The sequence below is a fragment of the Vanessa atalanta genome, chromosome 23 (genome assembly GCF_905147765.1).
Source record: "Vanessa atalanta chromosome 23, ilVanAtal1.2, whole genome shotgun sequence".
NCBI lineage: Eukaryota > Metazoa > Arthropoda > Insecta > Lepidoptera > Nymphalidae > Vanessa > Vanessa atalanta.
In genome coordinates this window covers 2,789,683-2,802,178 of record NC_061893.1, presented here as the reverse complement: position 1 = coordinate 2,802,178, position 12,496 = coordinate 2,789,683, and the positions used below count along the sequence as shown (strand labels likewise).

Genomic DNA, 12,496 nt, shown 5'->3' with positions numbered 1-12,496 from the left:
CGAGCGACCGTGGGTAGGCGGGCGAGGAGAATTAAAACCACGTGTTTGAAGGTTTTACAATATAACAGTAATACAATCAGCACTTTCTGTATTATAATTAACGACGCTACACCAGGCAGGTTTTGCTTACACGATATGCAAATGCATTACACAAAAGAGCCTGAAGTTGCGTCAGAGTCAACAAACGTCCAACTCCCTTATATCCAATGTTACTGTCAAAAATGTCATTATTACTTTTTTCGTTTCTTGACACTCTCAAAAAACAATGGCCCGTCATATTTTATTTGAAAATCTAAATTCATGTCTTCCTTATAAAGGAACGAAACAACTTAATATGGCAACATTTTTCAACTGTCAAGTAAGATAACGGGTCAACACAGGTAATTTTATATATGCTAGGTTTGTCTTACTTATGGAGCATAGAGGTTAGAAGAAATAAATATCTCGTGACCCATTATACTTCACCGAAAAAAAAAAAATAATTGAATTTTATTAAATAAAGATTTCATAATTTGTCAAAATGGAGCTACTTAAGCTAGGGATTACTTGAAATTAAAATGTATGCGACGATTACTTCGGATTTATGAATATCATTTGCAATATCATTGAAATAAGCGCTTTCAAAAGCGTTTGCCTAGCTTTCACTCTATAATTCACTTTAAACATAAATTTTGATCAGTCACTTTAAACATTAATTACATAAATATATGTTTATAATTTCAATCATACTGACCAAAATTTACATGGATATTTTATCGTGACAATTAAATTAAACGAAAAAACTAAGACTTAAAATTAAGAATACACTACTTTGTACTAGATCTAAAGACATAACAATTTATCACAATTTTGAGGTTTTATTTTTTATTTAATTACATATTAACATTGCATTCATGCAACTGGTATTGAAGCAGTTCTATTGAATGAAAGATTGAAGGTAAACTGGATTTGTCATTATTAGCCTATAACAAAGAATACATTTTTGGTGCAGCTTAAAAGTAAAGTTTTTTTTTTTAATTGAGTGTTACCAGTAACATTGTCAGTTGAAATAAGTTGGTATTTGAAATAATTTAGAGGCAAGTTTCATATTCAATTAAATTAAACGTAATGGTAGATAACTGGGTATAATCATAATATTTATACGACTACGTTTATTACAAGATATAATATTTTTTTAGAAAAATATATTTTTCAACTATTCTATTTAATAAAAACTGGAATGACTAATTCAATGGTTATACGTTTAAAATTTGTAATTACAATAAATACTTTTGTTTACTCGACCGGTTTCCAGCAAACGACGGCACGCATATCGTCGGGGGCTTTCCCAAAGGTCCTTTCTCCATTTGAATCCACGTACTGGTTTATTTGGTAATCGAGTAGTGTTTGGAAGCCGAGAACGTCGGTACCTAATTGCTGTAATAAATAAATACAACTTTCATTTCAAGCACAGCTTAAAATATAGAAAGATTTCGAAATTTAAATTAGTAAAGCAGCTGACTGTCACACTAGTCAATTTAACATTATGACGTCACATCCGTAGCCAAAATCTGCTCTTATTGGGATCATTTTTTAAAATTATATTTTAATGACAATAATATTAATTTTAATATAATACATGAATTAGATATGACATAAAAATAATAATAGTATCAACGTAAGCGTTTCTCACCTGTGTGAGCGGGCTGGTGTTGGTGGTGAACACCCCGCGGAAGCGGCGCTCGCGCGCGACGCGCTCGGTGCCGAGCTCCAGCGCGCGGATGGCGGACACGTTCTCGCGCGCCGACAGCTCCGCGCCCGTCGCCATCATGAACGAGTGCAGGATCGCACCTGCGGAAAACTTGCTATGAACACCTGGGGCATCATCAGCCATTCGCCGCGGCAGCGTCGCTCGACTTCGACTGTTAATTTTCAATTGTCAGCACAAGATTTGAGTATGTCATCACTCTACCTAGCGTAAGCGTGTTCTGTTTCATATTTAACGTGTGGTCGGGCCGAGCAGTCTAGCGTTCCGTATGAACGTTATAAAATAGGGCGTCAAAATTACTAACTTCGACAATTTTTCGGATTGAATGATTAAATTTAACGAGTGAATCTTACCCTTTCCTTCAGGCAGCATGGTGTCTCTTACAGAGCCCTCGACGTATTCGAGGAAGGTCATGATCTTGGCGAGTCCGCCGCCGAGCTCGATGTCGGGCTCGTCGCGCGCGTCGAAGTTCAGCGCGACCGCTACTGGTTTGCCGGACTCTGTGGACAAATAATAGTATTGATAGTGATGTTTTTTTACCTTTAACTTTAATTTGAATGGTTAGCGATTTTTAAGATACAATATTAATATATCCACAACAAATCAAAATATACTTTATTCAAGTAGGCTTTTCTACTGAGAAGAACCGAAAAGAAACTCTGTAGTTACTCTTTTTTAACATCTAAAAATACAGTTATGTTAGTTAAATACTATTATATATGTATTTTCTGCCTGGAAGTCAACAAGTATTAACTCCACGCTTTTTTATCATCTATATAATCTTGTATCGAATAATATGCCTTCTTTACCAATGTATTTTCTACAAATGATTTGAATTTATGAAACGTCAAAGTTAAAAATGTCTGTGGAATGTTATTACAACGTATAATTTATTACGTAAGACAGGCTCTAAGAGCACTCACCGTCTTCCAGCACGAGGCTGAGGCCGGCGGCGAGGAGCGGCGCCCAGCAAGCGCCGACGCACAGCGCGTAGTCGCCGCGAGATATCTCGTGTCTGACGAACTGCTCCAGTTCTGCCTTTTCGTAGAACGACGACACTATCATCCTGGCAATGAAAATATTCAATCAAATTATGTTTATTTCAACTTTTACGGGTATTATAGAATCTTTTACGCTGATCTCATTACTATTATTTAAAAATAATCGCAGAAAGACCATGAATTTTTACGCTAGAGTATTCATGCTAGTTGAGCAAAACATTCTGCCAATGTTACTTGTAAATGAGATGTCAGGAAGTCATAAGCGACATTGACAATACCATTGTATCGTATAAAGCATCTAATCGACAAAATAGCGTATCACTGTAAGAATGTTTTCGACATTTCACGAATGATGCGAATTTATCCTAACAAAAACAGTTAAACCTCTTAGAGGACGAAGCGCATAGTACAAACAAATCCGTATATAACTGTTCTACACATAGAACGGATGCGTGATTTTTCACTTATTCCTAATTAAACTCTAATTGACGCTGTCATTGACCTCTTAATACAGTAATTGACATTTGACAATGTTCGTGAACAACTAGACAATTTTAGTAACCATATGTTGTGAGAAATCGTACCTACCGATTTTTTAATGGATAAATAAGAACAATTATTTATATATCTAGTAAAGAAATAAGAGCTCTTATGAGCAGGAGCGGTCCAAGGTCAGAGGTAATAGGAGTCATGGCATCAAAACGAAAACACAAACCTTCTAAAAATAAACTATTTATGTAAGTTTCCTAATAATCAGTATTAAGTCGATGTTTGTCTAGACATTTAAATCAAAAATATCTGCTATACTGTCGAAGATTTTCTACGTTATAGCGTGTAAAACTTTGGTTGAGAGCAGGGATGTTAGAAAAAGAGCTGTCAGGTTTAGGTTCTAAATATTCATCCAGGGATAGACGTCTCAAATATAATATGATCAACTGATTGGTCAATAAGAATTTATTCATAATATTATACTCATTAATTTCTCATATGTTCTTGGAAAAATTAATCAAAGTTAATAACACTGACCCTTCTAAAATCTTTGTCTACGACTACGCTCGCCTAAGAGAACGTATGTTGGATGTGTGTACAGACCTTATAGTTTGTACGAAGACCACGTTGTACTCGTATGACTGTCGCGACTAAACGGTTCTATTTTGAATAAAATATCTACTCACTCGATAACTCGTTCCTTGTGTTCGTTCCTCATGGGCCGGATCGTGAACTGCTTTTCGTCGCCATCCCTTGAGCTCTCAGCGTCGGTCGTCAGATGGGACAGGACCTCGCCTAAATTGTTCGCTTCTAGGAAGTCACTTATTTCTGTTCGGAAATTTAGGAGTTACGTACATTTAATATGTCATTTGTAAAATTTAATATGTATCACAAATTTATAATAGTACAGTTTATGTATACATCTATATGCTCTTTCGTAAAGGTCTTAAATAGGAACCAAAGTGTAGGAGTAACGTAGTAAGTATTTGTTGATACAAAGTTCAGAGACATTTTGATATGCATTTATTTGCACTTTCGTAAACTATACTTCTGAGGAAGCATCTCTTGAGTTTTCTTGTGTTTATATGAAATAAATTTATTCACTTACCGATAAAATATCCCTTGTCTCTTAGTCTCGTTATCGTGTATATTGAATTGAGAGAATTTCCTCCCAATTCGTAGAAGCCAGCTCTTTTAGAAATGGCGCCTCTGGCAGCTCTGCCGAGGACCTCACCCACGGTCTCGAATAACACCCTCGCTACTTCCAGGTCGTTTGGGTTCACTCCCGTATAGTCTATTTCCAGAGGAATTGACGTATCATCTGTAATTGGGTGTTGGCGTTTAAAAAATATATTACATACATTGTTTATTTTTTATCTGTGAAAATTTACTTCTATGTTCAAAATACAGATACGTGAATAAAATACTATGAAGTTCTTGAAATTAAATTTTTGTCTTTTTCCAATAAAAAAAAAGATCAGTTACTACAAATTGACCGAAATGAAACACTTTTCTTAGCTAGGTATAGATATATACATCGAAGAATTTTTTCGAAGAAAGAGGTATGTCATAATCAATATTAAGTATTAGCACTATTGGTCGAAAAAAAAAACATAAATGCATTTGCAGTGTACCTCATTTTTTAAATTCCGAAAAAGATCGCGAAAAATTATGCATATATTATGTACGTAACAATTGTTGGATTTTACTGTTAATAAAAACTTTAAATATATCCATTGTATAAAGTTGAAAAGTAAGATACTAAGTATCTATATTTCGAAGTGAAAGAGTCATCCAAACAAAAATTATGTTCATGTTTTTTCAGAATCATACAAAAATCTAAAAAAATAGGGTTTATTTGTTGATGTACTTATTACTATTAGTCTATGAAGTCTGGTGCCTGGAGACAGACAGTACATCGTAACGATACGACGAAATAACATCAACTATTATTTTAATTATCGTTCATAATATAATTAAAGTTAATTGTAAAATAATCAATACTTAATCGATGTTTAACATCAATTATTGTAGAGGTTAAGATTTTTTGTTTTTATTTTGAAATCGTCTTTATAATTATAATGCCTATAATAATAGTAATTGCAGAGTTTCTGGTAGTTTATGGAACACAGTTGGTGGAATACATTTTAAACGATTGTAGCTTTAATTTTATTTTACACTTTATTTAAAATAGCTATACAACAGTGCTCGTAAGCGCTTTTTGTATAAAAACTGTGAATTTACATTTTTGCTTTTGCCATTTTTTTATCTAAAAATTACACTTCGTTAAATATTTTTACATTAGAGCTATTCTGTTAAAACAATTCGGAGCAGAAGACGGTTGTGTAATTTCTAAATGATTGCAAATATCACATGAATAGACAAACAATTTTTTGCTTATTGGAACTGCTTATTAATGCTTTTGTACTAAAAATAAACTCTCTTTCTCGTATTCTACGTTAGTTGAAACTTAATTGTATTCTGCAAAATATTTTAAAGCATATTACATTTTATTGTTTCCATTGTAGTAGGTCTTTGCATATGTAATATCATTGGAATAATATTATTCCAAAGTTCATATCTATATAATTCAAATTCTAAATCTGTTCATTGATCATGTATAATTACAGCCCAAATTACGTTTGTAGGGAAAGGGATTTTTTAAGAGTTGCTGTAATATTGAGATATCCGGGAAAAACTGATAGTAAATTTTTCTATGGGATCAGGTTGTCAGGCGGGTCAGCTAGTTTGAAGTAAAATGAAATCAACTCACCGTTGTTATTCGTATTCTCGTACATTTTAAGCAGTCCTTGACGATCGACTTTACCGTTGACGAGGAGAGGGATCTTTTCTATGACGATCACCTGTAATCACGATCACCTGAATAAAAATAGTCTAAACATGGAAATCAACCATGTTTAGACTATTTTTATTTCACTGAGCAAGCAGATATTCCACCTGATGGTAATTTGCTTAACATGTGAGGACTTAGAATGCATCCTGTACACTTTACGTTGGGATTCCCCCTTTTTGGAAATCACCAACTCAGGGAAAACTACACGAAAAGATAATTTCAATACTATTTATACGAATCAAATAATCTAAAGGTTAAATCTGCAGAAGTAGCGCTGTGTTTTGAGTAGTTTTTTCATAATTTATATCCCACAGTGAGGAGCCTTTGAAAAGTATAAGTCATTACTAAAATTTTTGTAAATGGTGGTGTTGGTTCTCAAATAGAGTCTCAAATAAATTAAAGGAACAGTAAGCCTTGATATTTTTCTCAGCACTCGGCGCTGTCATTATCAAATAGGACACAGGGTGAGAAACTAGATTTCACAAAACACCTGCACTAAAATCGTGATTATGATAAATTTAACTTATATAAATTTCCGTAAACCTAATTGTCAAAAGCGGAGTTAATATAAAAAAAGTAATGGACTGATTTTCATCGTGATAAAACTTCAAGGACTTGAATTAACGTATAAGAATTGAATTAAACATCACTTATAAGTAATTTTGTAAATTATTTTTAAGTGATATTTTGAAGCTATGAACAATCGCACGACTCACATTTTATTATTAAGGCTATAAAAACCAGTGTACCATTAAGATTTTCATTGTATTTGTTTACCCGGATCTTTAGAACTTTTTCTTTAAATTGGTTTATGTCAGTCACTATTTAATTCTGGATCTCGTTTAGTGACTATTCACTCCGGCATAGATCCTACTCTAACATAGTTTTCTTATAAAAGCCAATGAGATTAACACAACTTTACTACTTTGTTTTTTTTCTTATTTATTTTTGGGGCTTTGGTACGCCTGTGCAATTATCATCCTTCTTCTCCCTTCTTCCTTTTGTTTAAATATTTTTTAATATTTATAGCTATTAGATAGAGTTCCAGGATTCCAGATTCTGATAAAATATCTGATAGAATACGCTGAACAAATCCAAAATCGAACAAACATGCTTTTAAATTAGTTAAGAGTAACTTTCTCTGATTCTGAATCCTGTCACATTCCATCAACAAGTGATATAGATCTTCAAAACTTCCACTCTTATCACAATTAGGAGAATCATTTTTTTTTCATACGGAACCTGAACTTTTTGATGAGGTATGTCCGGACCTAACACAATGAGGTGTAATAATATACCTCTAATCTGTTTATTACTACAGTTAATCGTCCTTTTATTACTTTTTAATGAAATCATTTATTCCTGTTTCTTTCTTCTATTCCTTCTTTCTCCATTCTTAATGGTGTATATTTACTAGTCAAGTTGTTACCACCTAGTTAACTTAATTAGGGGTACCTGTAAACTTACCTGTGGTATCATATAGTTTGTAAGTGAATTTTTCAGAGCGGATTCGATATGATGTCCAGAGAGTCTTGCATCCGGTTTCACGGTCACAAAAGCCAATATCTCAGGGTTGCCAGAAGTTAATCCGTAACAAAGGACTACAGCTGTTGAAGAAATAATAGATGTATTAATATTTTTATCGGGTAATTAGTAAAACCAGAAGAAAATACAGCGTGTGTTCTTCTTTAAAAAATGAAATCCCGTCGTGATGTCTATCACCTAACAGCAATACTTAGTATTGTTGTGTTTCGGCCTAAAGGGTTATTGTACCAATATAATGACAAAGGGCAAATTTTAGTTTCCAAGTTTGGTTATGGAAGAAATGGGTAAAATTTCATACAGTGCCAGTGTCTATGGGTAGTGGTGTCCGCTTACCATCCGGTGTCCCACTTACCCGTTCGTCTATCCATGCCATAAAAAAAAAATCGAAACATTTTACATATAAGTGACTTTGGTATAATAGTAAGTTACCTTTATCTACACCCTGGATGGAACTGACAGCGCGCTCGACTTCCTGAAGATCCACTCTATGTCCTCTGATCTTCACTTGCGAGTCTGTCCTACCAGCGAACAAGATAAGACCCTTGTGAAGGATACCGAAGTCTCCAGTGCGGTACAGACGGCCAAAGTCTATAGAATGATAGTACAAAAATGTAAAAATGTTGATTTGCAGTATTATTTTTATTGTATTTAATGTGAATTTAAAATTTGTCATATTCTTTTGACGTCAATTGCCTTTAATGGATCAGTTTAGAAGTGTGGTCAATTATGATTTATTGCTTAATATTTAGACCTACCAGGATGTGCAGCATATGGGTTATCGCAGAATTTATCAGTTCCCTGTCCCCCCACATAGCCTTTCGCGAGGTTCCTCCCCGAAACCCAAACTTCACCCGGTTCTTCTTCCCTCGATGGATTCATTTCTTCATCCAGGAGATAAACGGCACAGTTATCAAGGGGAGCACCTGTTTCAAATTTAATAAATTAAATCAAATTCTTAGAATACATTTAAATAATTTAAATAAGTTAAAGCTTTTTCAATGACACAATAACAAAATTTGTCCATAAATATAACCTTGTTGTACACCAGTATCTTTAGTCTTTAATGCCTTGTACAGTATAAGTAATATCGACAAACCTATCGGTATGGTCGGGAACATGTCCAATTGACCAGTTTTCTCTAGCACATAGTAAGTTACATCTCCCATAACTTCCGTACTGCCATAAAAGTTGGCAAGTTTGTAGTCATTCTGATCGCCAAAGTATTGAAAGAATTGCGAAGCGAGTTCCTTGCTTAGAGTTTCTCCTGAGCACACCCAGAGCTTGAGATGTTGTAGGGGCCTTTCAGAAAGGTTCAGAGACAAGTACATAAGAATCGAACGTAGAAGTGTTGGTACGAGAACTAGACGTTGAATCTGAAATACACATAAAAAAAGTATTAAGATTTAATGTTTAGTTGACAAAGTTTGAACTGCACCATAAATTAAGTAGGTAGAAAATTATAAATAAAGACATTAATTATTTACCTGATATTCAGCAAAAACTCGCACTAACTTCTGGGGATCTCTGGTGGTCTCCCTTGAGAGTATCAACAGTGATCGTCCGTGCAACAACGGTCCCCATATCTCGCAAACAGAATCCACAAACGTCAAAGCCGTCTTCCAAACGCAAACTGATTCTGTGTCTGCATATGGAAATGTTCGGAACTGCCACCAGAGGCGGTTACAGATTGCCGAGTAGGGCAATCGAACTCCTACAAACAAATGAATTTGACAATTAATATTAATGGACTTAAGAACTTAGATTGCTGTTGGTAAATAATTAGGACTATGAACTGAACTCACGATATATTGTTTTTTAGAATATGATTTAGAGGGTAGAGTTGACCCAATTATCATCTACGAAATAATAGTTACCACAAAATTAAAGCAGTATGTTTGGAATTGATATGTTTTTTTTTTAGCATTAGCATTAGCAGCCTGTAAATTTTCCCACTGCTGGGCTAAAGGCCTCCTCTCCCTTTGAGGAGAAGGTTTGGAGCATATTCCACCACGCTGCTCCAATGCGGGATTGATATGTTTAATAACTACCCATTCGGTTTCATACGGGTAAAATAAGGGTATATTGTATATATACCCTTAGTTTGAATTGTATTGTACTTTTAGATTGAAAAATAAACAAAAAAGAATAATTATTTTTCTGGCTAGGAAAGTTGAAATTCTCGGCTATTCTATATTATCTCTCCCTTGAATTGCTCTGTTTATTGATGGTAACTCGGATGGAAATCGGTTGCTTTGTTTGAAAGATAAGCCTATAGACGGCGGAAAGCGACTTTGTTTTATACTTTGTAGAGATTCAAGTATGTTTATTTATAATTGGTAAAACTTAAATGATTTCGATTTGATTTACATCACATAAAAGATTGGTTAGATATAGTTAAATTTATTCTGAGCTACTGAGTATCAATAAATTAAATCTATCAAAGTTAGTTATTAAGTTATAGTCTGGCCTCTGTTAACATTAAAACTAGTTTTATCATTAAATATTTAATAGAATCTTGATTCCATTAATTATATTATTTATTTTAAATGATATCAGAAATGAATTGTGTACAAAATGAAGGTCCATTTGCAATATCCATTTAAGAATAATCGATCTTCAGAAATTAATGTAAGCTTTGAATTGTATGAAACAATTAAATTACCCGTGACCTCAAACGCGCGGAACATTACGGGTATTAAAAAGTATTTTATGTTTATTGAGTGAACAATTGCCATCAACAATAATTGAAATCATTTATTATATATAGTAAATGAAGAAATAAGTGTCTTAAGTTTCAATTAGGTTTGATAAGTTCTTGATTAAATATTTTAAAATGGTTGTGCTTTTAATGTTATGAGTAAATTTAATTAAAACATTTTCAACTGTTTTTATAATGCAATTAAAAGTAATTTTGAGCGGAAGCAATTGCGGTTTTCAACGTGATTACTAATTATCTTAAAAACATATATATAAATACATAAATTATGGAAAGTCTTTATACAAAACAAAGACTCTCCAGCGATCATTTTTTTTATATTCCGTGACAACTCCCTTCGTATCTCGTGAAACATTTTTGATAGGTGTTTTTGTACAACTTTTTAATGATATAGTACACGGGTGAGCAAACGGGCCACCCGATGGTATCTGGTCACCATAGACAATGGCGCTGTAAGAGAACTTAACCAATCCCTCCATCGTGAATGCGCCACCAACCTTGGGAACTAAGATTTCATGTCCCTTTTTGTAGTTACTCTGTTCACTCATCCTTCAAACCAGTTTACAACAATATTACTGTTTGACGGTACAATATCTGACGAGTGGGTGGTACCAACACTGGCGGGCTTGCACAAATTACTGTCAATGTCACACGTTATATTTCGGATAGTGCTTTGCGATGACAACAAAAGACAAAATTAAGTGATATTTTAAACATCGTTATTTGTAAATGGCAAACCATATATAATCCTTTAATGGCTCGCTGGCATTTGGAAAATACATAAAATTTTTTAACGATGACTTCACGTAGCCAGCCAATTGATTTATAAAAGGGTATATAAATATATATGAAACTAGTTGTTGCCGGCGGTTTCATTCGCGTTTGTGTTTGTGTGGGATTGGTCGTCAGGCCGTTGGGTATAAAAAAGTAACCTATGTCCTTCCTTGGAGTTCAAGCTTTTTGCATACAGACAGACAGAGTTACTTTCGCATTTATAATATTAGTAAAGATAAAATGTATGTTTTAAGTACTAAATACATCGTTGGTTTAGTGGCCACGTGCTGAATCCAGAAGTGATAATTAAATTAAAAAAATATATGTTTATTTTTCTTTTTAATTTATCTTTCAACATAAACAATAATGTTTACTTTTAAATGGACAAATACTTGCCCTAACTTTATGAAAATTGGATCAAAATACTATTCACTATTAATATTTTTGATTCGTTACTTTATAAGGTTAAATTAAACATAAAAAGCTTTACGACGGCTCGCAATGTAATTTTTTCTGAGAAGAACTAGCAGGAAACTCAATTTACCTCTTTTATATGAATTAATGTTGATGGATAACATAATGACGTATTAATTCTTTATAATTAAATTAAGATATGTTATTATCACGCACACAAACACAAAAGTGCGAGCGTCACTATTAGTAATGCACGCCGATATTTGACGTGGGGCGGGACGTCTTTGTAAGTGTAATAGGTCTGTAAACTGTATTCTATGATAGCAATAAATAATTTGTAGTACTATATATTTTGGTACGTAGCCTTGTGCAAGCCAATGTAGAGCATTTTCCAGTCCGCCTAGTTATTTAAAATAAAAATAAAAATGAAAATGTGCAGATTTAGTTATTGAAATTAGTTTCTAGTTCGAAATTGTAGATATATTAGAATCAATGTAATTGCTCATTACGGGGATAGGACTAGTAATATATAATAAATATGGCTGAATTGTAACAATAAGCGAATACTAATACTTTTAAAAATGCTTATGTCTACGGTAGAAGTTGTCACCACTTTAAATAAGTGGGTCTAGTAAACTGCGTTCTTATTATAAACAAATACAACAAAAGCTTATATTTGCATTTCAAATTACAGTGATGAGTATGACGACGTGTCTATCGTAGCGAGGCATCTTTTTGTTTAAGAAGAAATCGTAATGTCACCAACGCCTCATGACAGGAAATTATCTATCATTGTTTTTTTTTTATGAATTAAGTAGGCAAACTTGAAAATGGGTTAACTGATGGTAAGTGGTCACTACCACTCATGGACATTGGCTGTGAGAAATAGTAACAACTCCAACAATCTCGGGAACTAAGATGACATGTCCCTCATGCAGTTACATGAACTTACTCTT

General features: G+C 33.6%; 1 protein-coding gene across 1 annotated transcript in view; it reads right to left on the bottom strand.

The window, feature by feature from the left end:
• Positions 1 to 992: 992 nt before the first annotated feature.
• The window catches only part of LOC125073000 (mycosubtilin synthase subunit C), a 68,750-nt gene continuing 57,246 nt past the window's right edge, over positions 993 to 12,496 (bottom strand). The window contains exons 6-17 of the mRNA XM_047683642.1: positions 9,121 to 9,347; positions 8,733 to 9,009; positions 8,392 to 8,559; positions 8,066 to 8,224; positions 7,559 to 7,698; positions 6,011 to 6,101; positions 4,346 to 4,558; positions 3,924 to 4,065; positions 2,671 to 2,813; positions 2,101 to 2,247; positions 1,673 to 1,830; positions 993 to 1,416 (exon numbers count right to left, since the gene is read on the bottom strand). Coding sequence (XP_047539598.1) covers positions 1,276 to 1,416; positions 1,673 to 1,830; positions 2,101 to 2,247; positions 2,671 to 2,813; positions 3,924 to 4,065; positions 4,346 to 4,558; positions 6,011 to 6,101; positions 7,559 to 7,698; positions 8,066 to 8,224; positions 8,392 to 8,559; positions 8,733 to 9,009; positions 9,121 to 9,347 — 2,006 coding nt within the window. The 3' untranslated portion in view covers positions 993 to 1,275. The remainder of the gene's footprint in view (positions 1,417 to 1,672; positions 1,831 to 2,100; positions 2,248 to 2,670; positions 2,814 to 3,923; positions 4,066 to 4,345; positions 4,559 to 6,010; positions 6,102 to 7,558; positions 7,699 to 8,065; positions 8,225 to 8,391; positions 8,560 to 8,732; positions 9,010 to 9,120; positions 9,348 to 12,496) is intronic.